At 42.3% G+C, this 22,961-nt stretch overlaps 3 protein-coding genes and 2 long non-coding RNA genes across 5 annotated transcripts in view; 1 reads left to right on the top strand and 4 right to left on the bottom strand.

Annotated features, from left to right (window-relative positions):
* Window positions 1–206: 206 nt before the first annotated feature.
* On the bottom strand, window positions 207–2,708 carry sumo3a (small ubiquitin like modifier 3a). Its single transcript, XM_072457914.1, has 4 exons — window positions 2,546–2,708; window positions 1,733–1,861; window positions 1,576–1,647; window positions 207–1,501 (listed from the first exon to the last, which is right to left on the bottom strand). Exons 1-4 carry the CDS (start codon window positions 2,564–2,566, stop codon window positions 1,439–1,441), a joined length of 285 nt encoding a protein of 94 aa, XP_072314015.1. The 5' UTR covers window positions 2,567–2,708; the 3' UTR covers window positions 207–1,438.
* A 915-nt stretch (window positions 2,709–3,623) lies between these two features.
* On the bottom strand, window positions 3,624–12,270 carry pttg1ipa (PTTG1 interacting protein a). The gene is made up of 7 exons (XM_072457652.1): window positions 12,124–12,270; window positions 11,076–11,128; window positions 10,677–10,785; window positions 8,670–8,772; window positions 6,584–6,653; window positions 5,865–5,907; window positions 3,624–3,959 (listed from the first exon to the last, which is right to left on the bottom strand). The coding sequence occupies exons 1-7, from the start codon at window positions 12,197–12,199 to the stop codon at window positions 3,922–3,924; spliced, it is 492 nt and encodes a 163-aa protein (XP_072313753.1). The 5' UTR covers window positions 12,200–12,270; the 3' UTR covers window positions 3,624–3,921.
* Window positions 12,271–16,815: 4,545 nt separating this feature from the next.
* LOC140370282 (uncharacterized) lies at window positions 16,816–18,016 on the bottom strand. The gene is made up of 2 exons (XR_011928357.1): window positions 17,183–18,016; window positions 16,816–17,118 (listed from the first exon to the last, which is right to left on the bottom strand). It is a non-coding gene; the product is annotated as an uncharacterized lncRNA (long non-coding RNA).
* LOC140370280 (uncharacterized) lies at window positions 17,739–18,374 on the top strand. Its single transcript, XR_011928356.1, has 2 exons — window positions 17,739–18,024; window positions 18,278–18,374. It is a non-coding gene; the product is annotated as an uncharacterized lncRNA (long non-coding RNA).
* Window positions 18,267–22,961, bottom strand: part of myo10l1 (myosin X, like 1) — a 70,173-nt gene continuing 65,478 nt past the window's right edge. The window contains exons 44-45 of the mRNA XM_072457368.1: window positions 19,068–19,259; window positions 18,267–18,540 (exon numbers count right to left, since the gene is read on the bottom strand). Coding sequence (XP_072313469.1) covers window positions 18,436–18,540; window positions 19,068–19,259 — 297 coding nt within the window. The 3' untranslated portion in view covers window positions 18,267–18,435. The remainder of the gene's footprint in view (window positions 18,541–19,067; window positions 19,260–22,961) is intronic.

The following is a 22,961-nucleotide window of genomic DNA, read 5'->3' as shown; positions in this document are numbered from 1 at the left end:
CAGTAACATTAAATTGATACTCCCTTTTCCTCAATCCTTTAATACTACATCCACAAACTCCTCTGGTATACTATGCAAGTGTTCTGCTTTACCTACTTAAACTTCCAACAGTTGTTTGCATATTCCTAACAGCTGCCCAGTGGCACCACCTAGCGGTCAGCCAACAGTAAACAGCAACACAGGGTCAGTCATTTCACCACATCAAATCTGAGTACCAAACTATATTTATTGTATACAGTAGTAAAAGACCACAAATAATGTACAAATCAGTAGAGAAAACAAACAACATGACAAAACCTGGGCCCAGTTCTAAGTATTTTTTCTTTAACGTGCTATTGTTTTGACATAATTTTGAGGAAGGGCAACTACGAACTTCAAAAACATTGGCGTTATGGCTTACGGATAAAAAGTGGGAAAAGAAAAAACATCATAGCCTACTTCATGTGGTAAATAATGTGTAAAACGTCAAATTACGATCCGCCAATTGTGCTAAATACAAAGAAGCGGGCCCCTGCGACTGGTTTGTTCATAGTGCCCTCCCTGCCCACCGAATATGCAGCCGCGTTAGTTTGCGCTGTACAATATTGGAGACACTGGCGAGACTTTTTTTACTTTTTCACACTCTGTTGAAAGGGTGATCCAACAAATGGCCAGCACTTTTCCTATACAAACGTAAGAAAAAAAAAAAAAAAGGACAAAAATGAAAACTGGACAGCAGACAACACAAGACGACTTACATTTCTTCACTATTGAAACCAACAAGCGTTCAGTAGCGCCGCCATCCAAGTCCAACAAACCCGCTCGAGAATGTGACGCGATCTGGTTACCGACCCGTTTCAAGAAATGTGCGCTAAAAAAAAAATGCAAGAATGTAGTTTGAATGTCAAGATTTGATTTCCTCGCTCTTTTCTTTTCAATAAAACGGCAATATCGAGCTTGAGAACGTCACTTCACAAACAGCCATTTAGGAGTAGAGTGAGTGTCACAAGCGAACCGAACCAATACGTGCGTTTGAGCGAAAAGAAACTCCCTAAAATGCGATTAAAATGCCGATGCGAATAAAATAGTTTGACAAGAGAGCGAGTGTCGAGACGGAAACTGTGAAATGAGAAGCAAGTGTGGATTTATTGTGCCAAAATGACCGTGGGACAAGCAGAACCTAGAAAGACTAAAGAGGCTGTGACGAACCAGACACAGCCCTGACACCGCTGGTCCCGACGCAGCTCGGACAGACAAACAGGTCTCAAAAGACGGCGGACCATAGTTCAGTTCAGGCTGGGGACAGTACATTTACATGAAGACACCCCCGCCCCACACCTGACGGAGGCCATGACGACAAACTGAGGTCATTAATAATTAAGAAAAGGAGCCATGAGGAGGGGAGGAGACGGTGAGGGCGGAGGGGGGTCTGAAGGTGGCCGTGGAGAGGTGGAGGGGTTTAGCAGCGGCCTCCCGTCTGCTGCTGGAACACGTCTATGGTGTCTTCATCCTCCATCTCCAGCTGCGGGACAAAGAGTGATCGTTAGAGGGGTTCATCTGGAGGTGTAAACACATGGGATGGGGTGGTGGTCAGACCTGTGCCGGGGTGTCCGTCTCGTTTATTGGCTGCCCGTCAAACCTGAATCTGATCTGCCTTATTGAAAGACCCTGGAAGAAGACGCACACGTGAATATACACAAGTGATATTGATGAGACGGGGTCAAAGTTTGTGCAGAGTAAGAAGGAGTCTGACCTGTCTTTCGCAGTACGCCTTCATGAGTTTGCTGAGCGGTGTGTGCCTCTTGATTTTGAACTGGACCACAGAACCGTCCTGTCCCGCCACTTTCAGGTTAATGTGGTCGTTCTCCGTCTTGACTCCCTCCTGAAACACAGGATCAGCGCGCGGGTTAAGAGAGGACTTTCCCGGCACGAACAGACAGCACAGGTGCCGTAACATGGTCCCATAACATGGCTGTGGGACAGTGGGACACAGCGGGGCAGAGACCGCGCGGCGCACACGGCTAGCGTTAGCATTAGCTTCAGGCTAAGCGGCGCGCACGAGAACCAGCGTTGGTCCCAGCCGGCTAATGCTAATGCTAAAGCACTTTACGGTGTGGCTTTTACTCTCACAACTCTCAAGTGTTCACAACAAACCTCACAGCAGCGCAACGGCGCGTTACACCACGCTGCGTCTGTCGCTTTTTAGCGCTCCATTTTTGCGCCGCTGCAGTTGCGGCATTTGCGACATTGCGGACTTAACGCGATCCGCGCTGACAAAGAAAACAAATCCGCAGATAATATAAGATCGGAATGGACAAATGTAGTTATATCCGAGTCTGTACCGGTTACAAATCCAAACTGAAGCATTTGGCTCAGTTGTGTGCACAAATACGAGAGGATTCCAATCTGAAGGTAATAAAGGACGGGTTTGCGGGAGCCCATTCATTTGCGGAGAAAACACTGCGCCGTTTCAGAAACGTGCAAACAACAAGAGCGTTTTCTCTCGCACATCTCCCGCGTGTGGAGCCGGAGCAGCGGCGCGCGGCTCCCGGACATCGGGCCTTACCTTGGGCTTTTCCTCGGACATGGTCGTGCTGGTCCGGAGCGCTTTAGGTGAAGATTAGATGGGCTTTATTAGTCTTGTTTCTGCCGCCTTCAGTCCTTCGGTCCTCCTCCTGCTCAGGCCGCGGGCGCGCGCTTCAGACCGCTGCCGCTAAACGCGATTGGCCCACACATAACCACGTGACGCCAGGCCTCGGGAGCGCGCACATCAGAAAATACGCGCGCACGACGCCCCCATAACGTGAAGAAATCATGTTCTGAATCTAGTTTGCCTGAGAACATAGAGGTAAAGAACTCCTCATTCAAATTCAACAATGGCGTTAAACTGAAAGAGGTTCAGGTTCCATTGGTCCAATGGTCAGGGGCCAACAGTCTGCTGCACTGTGGTTCATTCAGAAAGTCTTATTTTAATGGAACAATTGTTATTCTCATTTCAGGATTATTTGGCCAGTATGCTTTACTAGGCAGGACAGTGAAGCGTGATGGGCGGTGAGAAAGAAGGGCATTCAGCAAACTGTCAGAGTTTGCACTGAGCCTGTCATTTGTGCCATCCACTCAAGCAGCATTCTTCAGCAAGACTTTAAGGCAATAGCACAGCTTGTGGTAACATTGAAAAAAGTGTCAAATCATTAACACATTTCCTGTTTACGTAGAATGAATAAACATGTATTATCTAGTTTACACATTCAATAAAAGCTAATGGAGCTGCTTTCTCCTGCTGCTGCTTCTGCCGCTGGTGTTGGCCAGTGTTTTCATAATACATTTGGACAGAATGAATGAAGACATGCAGGTAATTGGACTGTTGGGTCAATTTGGACTCCACACAGCCTGCAGGCACTTGGCTGTCAGTTGAAAGCGTTAGATGTTTGCATCACTTAAGTATGTGGAAACGGTCTAACTAACAATAGAAAAAAAACAACTGAACCAAATATAGTTCAACAGTATGATATGCACCTTGTCGCAGAACTACAGCTATCAGTGGTAAACTAAAGGTATCCACAATGTGTGACTGTTTACAATACAGGCCTATAATATAAGTCTCAGTTCAAATTAAAACAGAAATTCAACAAAGAAACAGGCAGATTATTTTATTTTTTTATTTGTGAAATAATTTATTCCTACCAAAATGTGGCAGAGACATCTACTGTAAAACATTAAGATACACACTGGAAAAATCAACGCATGAAAAAGGGATCATTGGGAGCGTTTCAAAAGTAAGCAGCAGCATTCACAGCAGTAAAACGTACTGTGTTAAATCGGCCATTTATTTGCAATCTGAAGAACACTTAGGCACTTTCTAACATTCAAAGGGCTTCTCGTTCTAAACCGCTAACATTTAATCCTTTACACAGATCCACGTCCTGCAGAGGACAGGGCGTCTCAGGCAAACTTTGAGTATGGGTTCTGTCCACTCAGACCTGGAGAAAACACAAGAAGAAGCTCTTATTAAAGCACGATAGGCAAGCGAAAATAAAAGACAAGCTCTGATCCACTCTAAACAGGCTCACGGCAATTTTCATATTGTCTAGAGTACGATATGTTTGCCCACTTCAGTGCACGAGGCGTCTATGGCAACAGGAGCGGAGGAGGGTCATATTGACAAAAGAAATGCGTTAAACGTGTCTTTAAATGAGAAGACAAATGTGAAATGTCTGTAAAATGAATCAGAAAAAAACAAATATTACCATATATCCTTAGGTTTGCAGCATAATGTTTTTATTATTTAGCTCTTTTGTAGCATTTTTTCCCCCCCAACAATAAACCGGTGTGATATTCAAATTTAGCATATCTTCAAAATAACATTGACTTATCATCCAAATGTCTATATATTGCCCACTTAGGAGATAAAATACACATTATTTTGTCCCAGTTTATTGTCTGTGCAATGTGGTTAACTTAAAGGTGCACTATGTAGGTTTTCTGGTGGAGGGTCCGTCACCTGCTTGTCTCATGAAAGTGTAATTGAACTTTATGCCATTTTGTGGAACATTCCAAACAAAACGTTTTGAATCTAACACCTAAAAACAGACGCGGTGTCCTCATGAACTGCTACAGAAATGAACAAGGCAATGCCATCCAACTAAATTTTGGAATAATGTACTTGGGCCTCAAACCCCCACCATGGACACAGTGGATGGATATCTTTGGAACATGCTCCTGCAGCTGGGAAGAAGACCCTCACACAAAAATGGACTCAAGATCGCTCTTCGCTCTCCTGGGGGCGACGCTCAAACTAAGCCGTCTGCATTTCCGGGTTTGTGAGCGGGTCCAAGATATGATATTGGGTGATATTTTAAAACTATTATGTTATGGGTGTTGCACTACACTTATACTTATGTATTATCAAACATGCAGTTAGGGAAGAGCACGAAACGGGGAAAAAAAAAAATAGCATGATATGGGATCTTTAAGGACTGGACAAATATCATAACAGACATAAGCACAATGGAAAAAGAACCCAGGACAAATTTAAAAAACAATGGACAGAACGGGACAATTACTCTATTGTGAGCAATTTATTCCATTTGATTATTTATTTTGAGTGTTTGCCACTCCCTTATTTTCTATTTATTTTGAGTGTTTGCCACTCCCTTATTTTCTATTTATTTTGAGTGTTTGCCACTCCCTTATTTTCTATTTATTTTGAGTGTTTGTGACTGACTGACTGACTGACTGAAAAAATAGATGTATACTACTATGGCAACGCTTGGGCCATAAAGGAGGGATTCAGATGTGAGATTGAAATGAGTATATGCTTAATATGTGTATACTATACGTATGTGGATGAGTATTCATAGGGGCCGTTTGCTTTAGCTGTGGGGACTTGGGTCTCCGTGAGGTAAAGAAATGCTCACGATTAATGTAAATTCATGTGAAGAACACATCGGACATGAACCAGGTTTGTAAATCCTTCAGTAAGACTTAGATCATCGTTTAAAGTTAAATTGCATAGGACAGTCCACACATTTTACTAAAGAAAGAAAGAAACTCTTCCACTCTCTCTCCTCTTTCCTTTTAAATTAGTTTTTTACGATAGTGTAAAAAACATACTTTGAAGACGTACAATTACAGAAGGTGGCGGAAAATGCACCTTTATTTGGCTGCCAATCGCCATTAAAAGTAACACAACAACAACAACAACACTTTTCACTTTAAGGTTCAGTGTGTAGTAGGGAATTAATCAAGTCAATGTTAAGTCAATGTTAAGTCAATGTTAAGTCAATGTATTATCCATAAATAGCCGAGGTTGTGTCATGCAGCCTGGTTAAATAACATGAGGCTATAGTCCAAATGAATAAACCTTAGAAAATGCCCACTCTTACCATATTTCTTCCTGATCTCTTCGTGCCTCTCCTTCATCTCGGACTTCCTGTGAAGACAAATAAATCCCTCATGAGAAACATATTGCACAATTCTAATTGCGCGGTGCGTAAACACACCCGCGGCCTGAGCAAACCTGTTTGGCCTGATAGCGTTCTGACGTGAGCGTTTGTGCTGCTCTGGACTTTTTTTGTGTTTCAGAGCCAACTACGTGCTGCGTCATGTGACCAACACGTAATGGCACTTAGTTCTGTCACAAAGCTAATGCCACATTCAGATACCACACGGATTTTAGACAATATACTGTCATTTACAACACAAATAGATTTAAACTTAACTCACACAGACTGGAAAAGTATGTATTAAGGACGTAAAACTCCAACAATGGAAACAATACATAGATACTTGTAGAATGCCCAATGTTTCCATGTGGGCTTAGTTCTGATATGGATCAAAACTATTCATGAAAAGTTTTGTTTTGTTCCTATTTATGTTTTGTCTCATTTCATCATCTAGTTTTGACACCAGTTAATTAGTATCTGGTATCAAAGTTGTTTTTATTTTAAAATGAAATAGAATAAAACTACAACTAATTATAGGACTACAATCTACAGCATCATGCACCTACTTATTATCTAGATGTGATTTTTCAATGGTTTAGGGAGATTTATGTGATACAATTAATAGAAAAACATTAAAAGTACTAAATAGGTTCATGAACTTGCCTCTCTTCCTGTTTGTTCTTCCGCTTGTTGGCTTGTCTGTCCATCTTTGCTTCAAATCTATTGGACCTGGAAAACATGAATCAGCCTAACTTTAATAACAGTATCTTGAAAATGACGTATTCTATTATTACCACATCATAACATAGAAGATGGCCGACATCAAACCAGAGTCGTCGTCCTGGCTAAACAAAGCAGCAGAGCGCTCCCCTTTGTTAAACAAATCTGTGCAATCTGATTGGAGCTCTGTCCTTGGAGAATGGAACAGAGGACATTGTATTACAAATGCCATTATTATTTAGATTTAATCCTCCAAAATGTACCTAATAATGAGTCCAAGCATCAACCATGTTCTAAGTATGATAGAAGATACACAAAACAGAACGCCATTTTGTTGTTGGACATGACACACAAAGGGAGGCGGATACAAAAAGAGTAAGAAGTATGAGATTACAGATAGAAGATATCTCAGAAGTACACGATGAGAAAAGGTACATGTCGTTTGGCTCGTTTACCCAGTTTGTTCTTCCTGAAGCAACACACGCATGAATCACACTTTATCTGAAATCGTTCAAGTTTCTTAAATCATAAACAAACATTTGCGAATTGTGTAAGTGCGATTTGTTTTCCACAGTGGTTTGTAACGGTGGATGTACAATATTATAATATATTGTGGGTCAAATATCACACAAAAAGTGATATAAAAGTGATTAGACTGTCAAAGTACAAACAAAAAAGTGAATATTACATTGAAAGTGTCTGTTTTGTTTGTTTAATCGTCTCTTTTCAAGCCCCTAATAGTTCTTTAAAATTATGATTATCAGAATTACTTTTCATTATCTCTATCTAAGAAATGGTATTAAAAATAAACTAAATTAAATATAAATATGTATTTTTTATCAGCTGAACACACCATGAGGATAGAATCAATTTACAGTTTAACTTGATTTATAAAAATATAGTAGCCTCAAATAAGGATGAAATATAACTTTCTGAATGACAAAATAGAGTTCATGCAACAAAATCAACCATATAAAAAGTACTTTTGGACAATAGATTTAATTAAAAAGACAAAATTTAGCTTCTAAATTTGTCACGATTATTATTAAGTTTTAGTTCTTACGATTATCGATTAACCGAATAATCTTCATGTCATAATTACATATTTACAGGTTCATGTGCAGTTTTACAAGTGAAACAACACTTGGGATATTATAATTCTCCAACTGGACACGACCCACATCATCCTTTTTAATCATATTTCTTCGTGGTGTGAATCAAACGGTGCTGATCCTTGTGACAGTCGGCAAGATCATCATAAGGTCAATCACAGCTTCTCTGCTCAAAGACACACCCACTTCTCCTATTGGCTCAGCCTCACAACCAATCACAAGTGTCGAATATATTCAGTTAGTTAGAGGCAGGTGGCCTTGACCAATCGCAGTGAAGCGTGAGCTCGCAGAAGCAGTTTAAAGATGAATCGTGACAAAATCTAAATTGTGATTTTGGCTCTGGAAAACATGCTTTGCTCATGAAGTGTCAATGTGCTCGTTTCTATTCAAATAAAAGAAAGTGGAATCTCTTTTCAGATTAGGAGTGAGAAAATGTCACACACTTTGATACATGCTTTGTGGAACTGCCCTTTGTTTGAATAAATATGTGAATTAATATTTGTTTCACTTTTTTTGTTTCGGTGATCAACTGGTTAAAAGCACTAGTACTTACTGTATGTACACAGCCAAAAACACCATCTGTGAGCCAAATGTCTGAATCATTCTCATTTGCAGACGATCATGTGGTGTTTAATCCCATCCTGATGTAAAGACTAGAAATACAAAGCTGCAAAGTCCTCTGATCTGAAGAATATTCAGAGTTACGTACTTTACTTTCACTCACTCAGGAAGCAGCTACAAACAAACAACTCAATCATTTTCTCTGGTCATAAACGTCCTTTGCAAACCACTTCTAAATACTCAGGAGCGCTCTCGGACTCACGTCTAAGACACACACAAAAGCTGGACGAAAAACCGACTTCTTTTCATCTTTTCCTCGGTCATTGTAAAGGTGTAAAACGTCTAGACTTACCCGAAGTTTTCACACTTGCAGCAGCAGAACATGCAAATGATGAGGCCGAGGATGATGGCTCCTCCCACCACTGAGAGGGTGATGATCAGAATCTGGAAGTTCACTGCAGACAAACAGCTTCATCAAGTCATGCTCCACAAACCAATCACTACAACCGCTTTATGTGTTACAATGTTACAATGTCCGGTAGGAAAATAGTCAAAACTGTGAATCTCGTCTCGGTATTTCACATCTAAATATGGCTCAGTTTTTTGAGAGTGGACAGGAAATATGGTCACAATTCTGTGTTATGATGATTGTGAGGAAAAGCGTGACCATTTTATGATTGTAACTTTGGCACTTGTGGAGTTATGATTATGAGATAATGAGTTTTGTTTCAGTTTGATACAAAGCATCTGAAGGCGTCTACAATCCCATACAACACGTTTTAGATTAAAAGTTTTGACTCCTACAGACAGGAAAAGGAAGAAAACGTAGACTCAAACCATGTATCGAGGACGTAAAACTCTAACAATGGAAACAAGAGATGGATACTTGTAAAATGTACTTTTGGCAGCAGCAAAACGGTCAAGGACATTTACAAAATTGAAAAAAAAAATACGTTCAGACTTAATTTTAGAAATGGACTTGAAATGGATTTGACAAGACTTTTATTTTACTGTAATTAAAATGTGCCATGATTTGGTTTCTTTTTATGTTATTTGAAGTCTACCGTACTTGTGTTATTAGATTTTGGCTCTTTATTCTTTCTTTTTAAATTAGAGGAAGAAACGGACAAATTTGACAGACATTGAGACAGATACATAAGGAGACAAATGCCCGAGTGTCCTTTTTTTGTCTTCTCGCTCTTTGTCTTGTTCCGTTGGTTTTTGTTTTGTGTTTTATCAAAATATCTTTTTGGGGGAAAAAGAAAAGTACACAGATTTCTTAATAAAGGCAACTATAAACTAAATTATTAACACTTATGTAAAACATTAGTAGAGATAACATCCATTCCTGGTGATTTTTCCTAAAACGCTTGACTAAAATGAGCTCCGATTCTGCATCAGAGGAACATTTGTTGGGGTTTGATAACTCCTCTTTCAAAGCTGAATTAACTAAAAATGAGTTTTAGGGACTTGTAATAAAGTCTAAAGTCCAGGCAGAATCCGTATGTTTGGGCATTTTAGAGTAATTGTTTCATTTGATCCCAGAATGTTTGATTTGACTGGATACAAGTGGGTTACAGCTTTCTTTTTCATTTGAAGGTTTTTAATTTTTTATGATTTTAGTTATTGTCTTACTGCATTTTATTTTATTGTAATAAATGCATTTATTATTTGACTGTTATATTCAGTTTTACCATTTCTATCCTATTGTATAGTTTATTTACTGAGTTGACTGGTTTTCATTCACTATGTGCAGCTTTTGTTTGTAAAATGTGCTTTGGAGCGATGTAAGCGCACAATAGTTACTGAAGGGGAATCTAAATATGTTAACCATTACTATATTGTGTAACCAACTATATTCATTTCATGAAACTGTATTAAAAGTATAATCAACTATATTTATTTTAGACTGTGTTACACTTGGGTTAACTCCTTATACGCACAACACATAGTCTATTGTCCCATTTGAGACACTCACTGCTCCTTTTGAGACATTCTTTGATAAGGACGGACACCTTCCCGGAGCTGCAAACTTCAAGGCCACAGACGTGCAAACGAGCTCATGGAGGAAGACTGGAAGGAGGCGTCAATCGTCATATTCCGCCTAATATCTGAATGTTATAAATATAACGTGGAGCAGGGATTTCGGACTACGCCCGTGTAAGTCGCCGGTCATATTTGCATAGGGACAGATTTGGTAAGCGCTCTGTATTATTCTTGTACATGGCAGGGATTAAAGATCTGATTGATTTTAACTTTCTGATTCTTGCCCCTTCTTTCATAAACAAGCACGCCGACAATACACAAAACACACCGTGTCGTTCATATGTTCATGTGTTTGTTTAACGCTGACACTTACTCCAGCAGAGCCCCCAGCGTGCATCATTCAGGGGGCAGACCGAGTGTGGCGGGAGGATGCTTTTAACCGGGTACGTGATGCAGGACTTGGATGTGATACACCACAGGCACTGCAAAGAAATTAAATAAATAGTACACACTGTTACCGTTGATTCATTGTTCCTGAAACCTGAAAGTGGAGAATTCTCAAGTATTCAGGTCACAGACGGAGAGAAAAGAAAGAAAGAGCGGATAAAGAGGGAGGGAGGGAAGGGGTGGAGGATCAGGTTAGTCCCAAACCGGAATAACAGGTGCAGGATGGGGAAGGAGGCGGAGCTAGATCCGTGTGCTCCACCTGTCATGCGAGCAACATGTTCCTTTTTTAAAATTCTTTCCCAAAAAAGAAGATTAAATTACTTACCGAGACATTTTTGAGGCATTCGTCGCAGCTGGTTCCATTCTTGGACTCGCAAGCTGAAAAAGAATAACACAATTAGGGCATTTCAATAAAAAAGTTGGTCAGAATAATTATTATATTGACAGATTGCTCAAAATATGAAAGAGGAACATGGTTTTTCAGGCTCAATATTTATCGTGTGTAATGTTTGTTCACACCATATGGATTTGATTTATTATTTCTATGTAGTTCTATAGAGATAACTAACTACTATTAACATTTATTGTTTTTTTTAACAATATGATTCACTAAGAAAAAAACAATTAACAGGGATCATCTTGCTTTAGTGTAACTATGTCATTGATATCAAATTATTTCAGTATTTTTCTTTTTCTGTATTAATATAATCGCACTTCAAAAACGTGTTTTCAGGACAGGCCTAAGTGTTGACATAAAAAAAAAAAATGAAAAAAGTGCCTTTTCAAGTTGATTCAATAGTTAAAAGCGTAAATTCTACTTTTAAGAACCAAACACAATAAAGAAAATCAAGGGTTAAGTTAAAATCTTATGTGTTACTGGTGCAACTGTTAATCCTTTTGGGAGGTTGTTTTTCCCCCTTTGAGACAAGCAGCAGGAGCAAGAAAACAAAGTCTCCTTCAAGCCCTGTTATTATCAGTATATTTAATCTCTTATCAGTGGGTTCACTAATATTTGAAGCATGTGAGAAGGAAACTGTTCATTAAAACAATTGTTGAAACCAGAACAACAACTCACTTCCTCATTATTTCAACATTTAGGCAAAGTCAGAAAGTATATGACGTCATATGCCATCAAATGTATAATGTATTTAAAATATTATATGGCATAGACACAGAAAATACAATACAAAAATAAAACGATAAGTTAAAAAAAATAAATTAAATGTCTGGGTTTGATGAGATTAGATTTTTAATTTAACCAAACTGGGCAAATTTCAATGGCACACATTTAGAATTAAGTATAAATAGTAAACACATCTTTTTTTTTAATCCAGCAATAAACTGTTCCTGTGCTTTCTCTTTCCCTCACTTACTTTGTGATTGTGCCATCGCAGAAGCCAAACCGAGGATGAAAAGTATCGCCGGGAGTAAAGTCCGTAAATCCTTCATGATGAAACTGTTTCCACACGATCACTTCAGTGTCTTGTACTTTGAAATAAAGAGATTCCGCTCCTTCGTCTCGATCCAGCAGCAGCCGCGTCCTCCTGATGGGAAGTGAGCGCGAGCCTGACGTCTTTACGCACGCGGTTACGCACGCGGTTACTTACGCACGCGGTTACGCACGCGGGAAAGAGGGCGTGGTGTGCGCGCCGGTGAGATAAAAAGGCCTTAAAGGAGACATGTGTGTTATTTTCCAGGTACTCAGTGTTGAGTTGTAGCATAAGTGGATCATTATTTTATATTGTGTTCATTGTTAACTGCAATATTGAGCTAAAACGGGTCAGTAATAAAAACAGGTCCATTCACTTCCTGTTCAAAACTACAAAACTGATAAGCCCCGCCTCTTTATAGTCACATTTCAGGTTAAAAGAAGCAGACTATCATTTACATGTTTTTATTTTTGAAAAGAGGCCATGTGACGTTTTAGAACTCTACATGTGGTGGATGTGGATGTGCCATGGAGCACTGGGAAGGAGGAGGAGGAAGAAGAAGAAGAAGACGTCCCATGACCTCATGGGCTTTGTACTTCCAAAGCACCGAACGTCAAAGAGGGAGAGGAAGGTGAAGAAGAGTCTCCCTGGAATAAAGCCGGTTGGTCTCTGAAAGAAACACGGTCAGAGGAGTTATCGTAGGTGTCCCTACGGCGACGTCTGTGGATGAAGTTAAGGAGAATTTGACTGGAGCTACGGTGGTGGACGCTAGGCGTTTGAAGGTGACCCGGTCTGGGGTGAGATGTGACAGCTTGTCGGTAATGGTAACACTTGAAGGGAGGTGCCTGCCTAGTAAGGTGTTCATTGGGTACATGTGCTATAGCGTCAGGCCATATGTTCCGCCGCCCCTGCGTTGCTTTAAGTGCCAGCGCTTTGGGCATATTGCAGCGGTCTGTAGAGGGAAGCAAAGATGTGATAAATGTGCAGGAGATCATGAGTATGGGAAGTGTGACGTGGGAGCAAAACTGAAGTGCTGTAACTGTGGGGAAGAACATAGCTCTGCCTACGGGGGATGCAGGTTTAGCAAAAGAGCTGCTGAGGTGCAGAAAATAAAGGTCTCTCAAGGTATATCCAATGCAGATGCAGTCAAGAAAGTTTCAAGTAACGAGTTTAGAGTAAATACAGAGAGAGGAGCCAGCGCTGCTCCCAGCCAGGGCGAAATGAGAGAGGCCAGCGTGGCTCCCAAGAAGTGTGAAGGTTTCAAGAGTGGAGGTCCCAAGTGTGCAGGTTCCAGAATGAATGAGAATACCCTGGTTGTGGATAGAGAGGATTTTGTACTCTTTATGGTGGATGTTGTAAACTGTGCTGCTCAGACTCAAAGCAGAACTGAAAGGATCAGGATCATTGCTAAAGCTGCAGGGAGATTCCTTGGAACAAAGGAGCTTGATTGGGCAGATATAGAAAACAGGCTAAAGGCACTAAATGGGAGTCGGAGTGATGGGGGTCTGCTTGTGGGGAGTCAGAGTGATCAGAGTGACGAGATGGGGGTGGGGGTGGTCTCCTGTCCTCGCCCAGTCTCGTAGACGCACGGCTACCAAGCAGCGACATCAGTGGACATATTAAAGCCTATAGAATGAAGCCTAAAGAATAAAGCTGTACGGTGGAAGCGCCGAACGTCAAAGAAGGAGAGGAAGATGAAGAAGAGTCTCCCTGGAATAAAGCCGGTCGGTCTCTGAAACAACAACTATTCTAGTCACAAAGACATATCATGACCTCATGGGCTTTGTAACACCAAAGCAATGGAAGGAGTACTTTTACGGACTACGACAGTCTGAGGACTACGAAAAGTCTGAGGAATAAAGTCTGGCGGTAATGCAACACTTGGATGCCAACCGCCATAAAACAACAACAACAACAACAACAACAACAACAACAACAACAACAACAACTATTCTAGTCACAAAGACATATCATGACCTCATGGGCTTTGTAACACCAAAGCAATGGAAGGAGTACTTTTACGGACTACGACAGAGTCTGAGGACAACCGCCATAAAACAACAACAACAACAACAACAACAGCTGCATAGAGGAAGAAGTACAGGGATGTGGGAGGGGATAGGGGGTAGGTGAAAGCTGGAATATTCTGAGCTCTGGAGCCTCAGTTGTTGGACAAATATACAACTCTGAGTAAACTAATGACGAGAAAACATTGTTGTAACAAGGTTAAAAGCTGATTATAGTTGATTGTGCAGAATATGTCTCCAGCAAGAAATGTTCCAATAAACATATATACTCACAAATACAAATTGACTAAGAAATGTACCCCAATAAATTATCAAAAGAAATAAACAAAAAAATAAAACATGATCAACATCTGTTTGGGAAATATACATATACAAAGCCACATTTTTTGTAATAATGCAAGTAAACCCCCATCTCAGACCAATACGTATAAGTATAACGATCCTGCTGTTGCTATTATGACTGTAAAGATTATTGTTTGTGAAGCTACTAAAGATGTATGTTTCCTATTTGCTTTTAAAAATCGTATATATAATATAGTATAAAAGAAGGAAAACAAGCAACATAAGAAACTGCTTTAAAACCCAAAACTTCACAAAGAGTTTAACTTTCAATAATTTATTAAAGCATAGTATATTTGTAAAGCCATGTAGAAATAAAACAACACATATCTCTCTCTTTCTCTTAAAACGAGCACAATGTTGAACAGACTTTAACACATCTGTGAAAAGAACTCTTTAAAACGCTCTGTTCAAAAGTCTGTCATGGAAGTTACTGGAGATAAAATGAAGAAACCATAACGAACCTTCAAGGATTAACTTACTTCAGATCTAAATGCTAATGCGTTTAAGTCTTTATAACACAAAATGAGCAACATGTGGGATTTTTAAGGGCAGAAATGTCAATTAGATTGCTTAAGAATCGGAAAAATAACATGTTCTAGCAACAAAACTGTATTTGAGCTTCACAATGTGTATAATTTATTGCTATATATTTAATTTATCATTATATATCTGTAAATATTAAAAGACAATCCTGAATGCCAGTGCTCTTGTTTTAAATTATTTTATTCCATATTGTGTGCATTAAATTGATTATTGACATTTAATCAGTACATCCTGTGTTCGTTTGTAGAATTTCTAATTGTTTTAATGTGTTATTGAGTGTAAATAAAAGTTATAATAAAAATAAAATGATAAACTAAAGTGGGCTCAACATTTCTTTAAGTATTTGTCCAGTAAAACCTAAAAATCTGAATTTTACCTGAATAAAAAATGCCCAAAGTGTCCATCATAATATCATAATAAATAAATATAAAATCCAATGTTAAACGTGTTAAAACTAAATGTATATAAGCGATTTTCATGTCATAAAATCATTCATATTTTGTCATAATCTGAGGTTAATCACAGTTTCTCCATTGCAATCGCACTATGTTCCACTTTTACCTTCATTCTGTAATTTAGAATGTGTTTGTTCAGGTTCTTTTAAAGGGCCCATGTTATCGCAGTAGAACATACACACTCCAGATACAACCCCAGGAGAATGCCTATGGTTACTTGATATTACTGTTTAGTGCATGAAGTAAACAAAAGACAGGTTCTAAGTGGAGCAGGTCTCTTCTAGTTCATCAGGGGCCCGTCCCAGTGGGCCCTGGGTTAGCGCAGTAGCACAGCACGTGGCAGACAACTTACTTCGCTATAAAGGAGAAATATTATGCTTTTTTTCTTCTTACTATTTAACCATATCAAAAGTAGATCATCATTTTACATTTTGTTCTTTTTAAACAACAATATTGATCTAAAACGGCTCAGCAATAACAGCAGGTCCAGTGACTTCCTGTTCCAAGCTGCAGAACGTATAAGCCCCGCCTCTTCATAGTCGCATTTCACTGTAACAAGCAGCGGATTAAAATGTACATGTTTGTCTTTGTGAAAAGTGCTCACGTGACATTTTAGAACTCTTCGTGTGTCACTCAGAGTCGTCATTTTCCACATAATCACAGCAAAGTACAGGGATGTGGGCGGGGATAGGGGGTAGGTGAAAACAGGAATCTTCTGAGCAGCCGAGCCTCAGTTGCAGGACAATACAAGAGTAAACTAATGATGAGGAAACACTGTTGCAACAAGGTTAAACGCTCATTAAAGTTGATTTAGCATAATATGTCTCCTTTAAAGACAGTATTTAGCATGAGTAAACAGCATGGTCTTGGACACTGCAACATAATTAGTCAGTTTAGTTACTTTACATTGTACTTTTGTTCTAATACTGATGGTGTGTCTGAAGGATTAAGATGGCTGCCTCTCGTCTGTGCTGGTGAGACTACAACGTGAGTTCAAAACAAGCACATACAAACTGTAATGTTCCAGTCTCTCGACCTCGCTCTGCTCCTCTGAACGCCTCAGCAAACCTCCCACAGACTCACTGCATCACATACACCGTCTTATGAAGAGATAAATACCCACGCCCTCCCTCCCTCCCCCTTCCTCCCCTACAAGTCCACTGACATCACAACAGCGTTCTTCAAAAAGGTTAGTCATTAAATACATCTCATTTCCGATACAATAAACTTCTCTTTTACACTTCTCCTTCTCTCACCTTTCTTTTCCGAGCATTTGAACAACATATGACACACGCACAGCATTCCAGACACAATACTCCAGGGTTAGTGGGAACACATAGTAGTAATAATAGCAGTAATAAAATGTTTATAAAGGTGGAGGTCCTCATGGTTAAAAGAATGGGACACAGTTCATATGGCTCTGGTGCTGTGGCGGTGGAGCAGTGACAGCAGCAGTCTGGCTCTGATGGGACTGTGCGTGTCAGAGGTCACATTAATGGCACAGTGCAGGACACACACACGCACACCCGCGCGCACACAAAAGCACACACGGCCATCAGATCACACTCATACTCACACACACGCGCACACACACGGCATCAGATCACACTCACACACACACACACACACACACACACAGTTATCTCTGCACACATTTCACACAAAGGTGTCACATTGTGTTATAACATTACATATTAGACTGTACATTGCACAGTGCACCTCATTAACACCAGTGTTTATATGTGATATACAGTAGAAAACAATACATGTTGTTACCGCCTCTGTGAATATACATCAGTTAAATATGTGGGTAAACATTGTCTTTCTCTGAACCTTATTATTCTTGTAGTGTTGTAGGCGACTGATATCATGCACAGATTCTTTATAGGCAATATCAGTGCTATACCAACACTACCTATTCTTATTCTTATATTCATTATTATAATATATGCTTTCAAAATGTTTGCAGGCCCTTCCATTGGCCGAGTGGACTTATTGTGGCCACACGGTGGCACTGATGTGTGACGAATGGTTCACATACAGACAGAAGAAGCTTTTAGCCCTGTAGAAAAACATTTGATGAGTCCACTCTCTTATTGACAACACTGTAACACTGAGCAGAACCACGAGGAAAGCAGGAAATGTTGAGTTGAATTAAACTTGATGCAACGTGAGAACAAAGAACAGAGAAAGAGAGAGAAGGTCAAATAATCCAAAGTGAAAGTGTGTTGGAGGTGGCTTGGTTGGCTCTGGCAGTGCACTGGGAGGGCATCTGGGACACTGGACCAGGGGGACTTTGTGCTTGTCTTCATCCGCTCCTGTGGTGAAGACTGAGGGTGAACATTTACATGCAGGACAACAACCAGCTGGAAATGGACGTGAAAGAACACAAAGGCCTCCCACAGTTTCTCTTGTTTTACTTCAGTCAGTGCCCCAAATCTCCAGCCCTGTCCCGAGTGAGACCCCGGGGCCCAGGAGTGAGACCCCGGGGCCAAGGAGTGAGACCCCGGGGCCCAGGAGTGAGACCCAGAGGCCCAGGAGTGAGACCCCGGGGCCCAGGAGTGAGACCACGGGGCCCAGGAGGGAGACCACGGGGCCCAGGAGTGAGACCACGGGGCCCAGGAGGGAGACCACGGGGCCCAGGAGTGAGACCACGGGGCCCAGGAGTGAGACCACGGGGCCCAGGAGTGAGACCACGGGGCCCAGGAGGGAGACCACGAGGCCCAGGAGTGTGCCTTGGCTTCTTTTTCACCTCTGTCTTGTTTTCGCTGATACTCGGCCTCAGTTCCTCTCCAGTGTTTGCCGGTCACTGCTCCAATAAAACCAGCTGACTGCTGTGCTACTGCAACTGGTACCACTGGATAAAGCTCCTGATTGGACGGTGGTGATCACCTGACCCAGGAACTGGCCACACTAGTCACTGACATGATGCTGCAGCGTTTCTTCACCATCATGTTGATGTAAGCCCTCATGATCTTGTAGATCTCTCCCACCTGAAATGTAGACCATGTGTTTAGTCCAGTTATGAACAAAATGTGTTCAGAACCATCTGTGTTTGTGTTGTTGTTGCAGGCAGATATTTATACCATGTTTTTCTTCTCTCTGCTTCTTTTCCATTGTGATGATAATTTATATTAATGTAAATAACACACAAATGAAATGAAGAATAAAAATAAAAAAATAATTTGAGGTTACTTCACAATCAGTGTAAAAGAATATTTGGTTTTGCTATTGAAATCAGATGAATGATACTCATTTTCAGCTAGTAAGTATTACTGTCCTTAAATCAAATAACCAGATCTGAAAGACCAAATATTACAAAGCTTCTTAATATATAAAAAGAAAAGTTAAAGAGAAAAAGTTTCCTTTCTTGTCAGTCTTCACATAAATAGCGTTTGAAAGCAGGACAAGAATATTTTACCCTAAAGTTTCTGTGTTTTTCACCATTTTACCAAGTCCTCTTTTATAAGTGATATTATGAATAACTATTTGTGGCAGCAGCAGTACAATGGTGCCTCACCATTGGCGTGTCAAAGTACATCTCCCTCTCGTCGGCGATGATCTTGTAGGTGCAGAGCTGCGACGCTCCGAAGAAGGTGATGTGTTCGTACTGAAAGGTCTCCAGAGGTTTGGGCTCTCCTCTCTTGTACACAGACACGTTATCTGCACTCACGCTCAGCCACAGGTCGTGAGGGAAGCCGCCTTCTTTACACTGCACACAGGACAGAGGGTTATGAGGAGGCACAAGAGGGTTATGAGGAGGCACAAGAGGGATATGAGGAGGCACAAGAGGGTTATGAGGAGGCACAAGAGGGTTATGAGGAGGCACAAGAGGGATATGAGGAGGCACAAGAGGGTTATGAGGAGGCACAAGAGGGTTATGAGGAGGCACAAGAGGGTTATGAGGAGGCACAAGAGGGTTATGAGGAGGCACAAGAGGGATATGAGGAGGCACAAGAGGGATATGAGGAGGCACAAGAGGGTTATGAGGAGGCACAAGAGGGTTATGAGGAGGCACAAGAGGGATATGAGGAGGCACAAGAGGGATATGAGGAGGCACAAGAGGGATATGAGGAGGCACAAGAGGGTTATGAGGAGGCACAAGAGGGTTATGAGGAGGCACAAGAGGGTTATGAGGAGGCACAAGAGGGTTATGAGGAGGCACAAGAGGGTTATGAGGAGGCACAAGAGGGTTATGAGGAGGCACAAGAGGGTTATGAGGAGGCACAAGAGGGTTATGAGGAGGCACAAGAGGGATATGAGGAGGCACAAGAGGGATATGAGGAGGCACAAGAGGGTTATGAGGAGGCACAAGAGGGTTATGAGGAGGCACAAGAGGCACAAGAGGATTATGAGGAGGCACAAGAGGGTTATGAGGAGGCACAAGAGGGTTATGAGGAGGCACAAGAGACACAAGAGGGTTATGAGGAGGCACAAGAGGGTTATGAGGAGGCACAAGAGGGATATGAGGAGGCACAAGAGGGATATGAGGAGGCACAAGAGGGTTATGAGGAGGCACAAGAGGGTTATGAGGAGGCACAAGAGGGTTATGAGGAGGCACAAGAGGGATATGAGGAGGCACAAGAGGGATATGAGGAGGCACAAGAGGGTTATGAGGAGGCACAAGAGGCACAAGAGGGTTATGAGGAGGCACAAGAGGGTTATGAGGAGGCACAAGAGGGATATGAGGAGGCACAAGAGGGATATGAGGAGGCACAAGAGACACAAGAGGGTTATGAGGAGGCACAAGAGGGTTATGAGGAGGCACAAGAGACACAAGAGGGTTATGAGGAGGCACAAGAGGGTTATGAGGAGGCACAAGAGGGATATGAGGAGGCACAAGAGGGTTATGAGGAGGCACAAGAGGGTTATGAGGAGGCACAAGAGACACAAGAGGGTTATGAGGAGGCACAAGCGGGTTATGAGGAGGCACAAGAGGGATATGAGGAGGCACAAGAGGGATATGAGGAGGCACAAGAGGGTTATGAGGAGGCACAAGAGGGTTATGAGGAGGCACAAGAGACACAAGAGGGTTATGAGGAGGCACAAGAGGGTTATGAGGAGGCACAAGAGACACAAGAGGGTTATGAGGAGGCACAAGAGACACAAGAGGGTTATGAGGAGGCACAAGAGGGTTATGAGGAGGCACAAGAGGGTTATGAGGAGGCACAAGAGGGTTATGAGGAGGCACAAGAGACACAAGAGGGTTATGAGGAGGCACAAGAGACACAAGAGGGTTATGAGGAGGCACAAGAGACACAAGAGGGTTATGAGGAGGCACAAGAGGGTTATGAGGAGGCACAAGAGACACAAGAGGGTTATGAGGAGGCACAAGAGACACAAGAGGGTTATGAGGAGGCACAAGAGGGTTATGAGGAGGCACAAGAGGGTTATGAGGAGGCACAAGAGGGTTATGAGGAGGCACAAGAGGGTTATGAGGAGGCACAAGAGGGTTATGAGGAGGCACAAGAGACACAAGAGGGTTATGAGGAGGCACAAGAGGGTTATGAGGAGGCACAAGAGACACAAGAGGGTTATGAGGAGGCACAAGAGGGTTATGAGGAGGCACAAGAGGGATATGAGGAGGCACAAGAGGGTTATGAGGAGGCACAAGAGGGTTAGGAGGAGGCACAAGAGGGTTAGGAGGAGGCACAAGAGGCACAAGAGGGTTATGAGGAGGCACAAGAGGGTTAGGAGGAGGCACAAGAGGCACAAGAGGGTTATGAGGAGGCACAAGAGACACAAGAGGGTTATGAGGAGGCACAAGAGACACAAGAGGGTTATGAGGAGGCACAAGAGGGTTATGAGGAGGCACAAGAGACACAAGAGGGTTATGAGGAGGCACAAGAGACACAAGAGGGTTATGAGGAGGCACAAGAGGGTTATGAGGAGGCACAAGAGGGTTATGAGGAGGCACAAGAGACACAAGAGGGTTATGAGGAGGCACAAGAGACACAAGAGGGTTATGAGGAGGCACAAGAGGGTTATGAGGAGGCACAAGAGACACAAGAGGGTTATGAGGAGGCACAAGAAACACAAGAGGGTTATGAGGAGGCACAAGAGGCACAAGAGGGTTATGAGGAGGCACAAGAGGGTTATGAGGAGGCACAAGAGGGTTATGAGGAGGCACAAGAGGGTTATGAGGAGGCACAAGAGGGTTATGAGGAGGCACAAGAGGGTTATGAGGAGGCACAAGAGGCACAAGAGGGTTATGAGGAGGCACAAGAGGGTTATGAGGAGGCACAAGAGGGTTATGAGGAGGCACAAGAGGGTTATGAGGAGGCACAAGAGGGTTAGGAGGAGGCACAAGAGGCACAAGAGGGTTATGAGGAGGCACAAGAGGGTTATGAGGAGGCACAAGAGGGTTATGAGGAGGCAAAAGAGGGTTATGAGGAGGCACAAGAGGCACAAGAGGGTTATGAGGAGGCACAAGAGGGTTATGAGGAGGCACAAGAGGGTTATGAGGAGGCACAAGAGGGTTATGAGGAGGCACAAGAGGGTTAGGAGGAGGCACAAGAGGCACAAGAGGGTTATGAGGAGGCACAAGAGGGTTATGAGGAGGCACAAGAGGGTTATGAGGAGGCACAAGAGGGTTATGAGGAGGCACAAGAGGGTTATGAGGAGGCACAAGAGACACAAGAGGGTTATGAGGAGGCACAAGAGACACAAGAGGGTTATGAGGAGGCACAAGAGGGTTATGAGGAGGCACAAGAGACACAAGAGGGTTATGAGGAGGCACAAGAGACACAAGAGGGTTATGAGGAGGCACAAGAGGGTTATGAGGAGGCACAAGAGGGTTATGAGGAGGCACAAGAGACACAAGAGGGTTATGAGGAGGCACAAGAGGGTTATGAGGAGGCACAAGAGGGTTAGGAGGAGGCACAAGAGACACAAGAGGGTTATGAGGAGGCACAAGAGACACAAGAGGGTTATGAGGAGGCACAAAAGGGTTATGAGGAGGCACAAGAGGGTTATGAGGAGGCACAAGAGGGTTATGAGGAGGCACAAGAGGGTTAGGAGGAGGCACAAGAGGGTTAGGAGGAGGCACAAGAGGCACAAGAGGGTTATGAGGAGGCACAAGAGGGTTAGGAGGAGGCACAAGAGGCACAAGAGGGTTATGAGGAGGCACAAGAGACACGAGAGGGTTATGAGGAGGCACAAGAGACACAAGAGGGTTATGAGGAGGCACAAGAGGGTTATGAGGAGGCACAAGAGACACAAGAGGGTTATGAGGAGGCACAAGAGACACAAGAGGGTTATGAGGAGGCACAAGAGGGTTATGAGGAGGCACAAGAGGGTTATGAGGAGGCACAAGAGACACAAGAGGGTTATGAGGAGGCACAAGAGACACAAGAGGGTTATGAGGAGGCACAAGAGGGTTATGAGGAGGCACAAGAGACACAAGAGGGTTATG

This window comes from Eucyclogobius newberryi, unplaced genomic scaffold, assembly GCF_026437365.1.
Source record: "Eucyclogobius newberryi isolate DKJ021-1_F unplaced genomic scaffold, fEucNew1.0.hap1 SCAF_21, whole genome shotgun sequence".
Classification (NCBI taxonomy): domain Eukaryota; kingdom Metazoa; phylum Chordata; class Actinopteri; order Gobiiformes; family Gobiidae; genus Eucyclogobius; species Eucyclogobius newberryi.
The sequence above is the reverse complement of the archived record's forward strand: the minus strand, read 5'-3'. Positions and strand labels throughout refer to the sequence as shown.

What these genes read in the sequence shown, in the direction of transcription:
- sumo3a (XM_072457914.1), bottom strand. Translation starts at nt 2,566, where the DNA reads ATGTCCGAGGAAAAGCCCAAG. An exon ending in AGGCGTACTGCGAAAGACAG is followed by an intron (nt 1,648 to 1,732) that starts GTCAGACTCCTT and finishes GTCTTCTTCCAG; the next exon opens with GGTCTTTCAATAAGGCAGAT. An exon ending in AGACGGACACCCCGGCACAG is followed by an intron (nt 1,502 to 1,575) that starts GTCTGACCACCA and finishes TTTGTCCCGCAG; the next exon opens with CTGGAGATGGAGGATGAAGA.
- pttg1ipa (XM_072457652.1), bottom strand. Translation starts at nt 12,199, where the DNA reads ATGAAGGATTTACGGACTTTACTCCCGGCGATACTTTTCATCCTCGGT. An exon ending in TGCGATGGCACAATCACAAA is followed by an intron (nt 11,129 to 12,123) that starts GTAAGTGAGGGA and finishes ATTCTTTTTCAG; the next exon opens with CTTGCGAGTCCAAGAATGGA. An exon ending in ACAAACAGGAAGAGAGGCAA is followed by an intron (nt 5,908 to 6,583) that starts GTTCATGAACCT and finishes CTTCACAGGAAG; the next exon opens with TCCGAGATGAAGGAGAGGCA.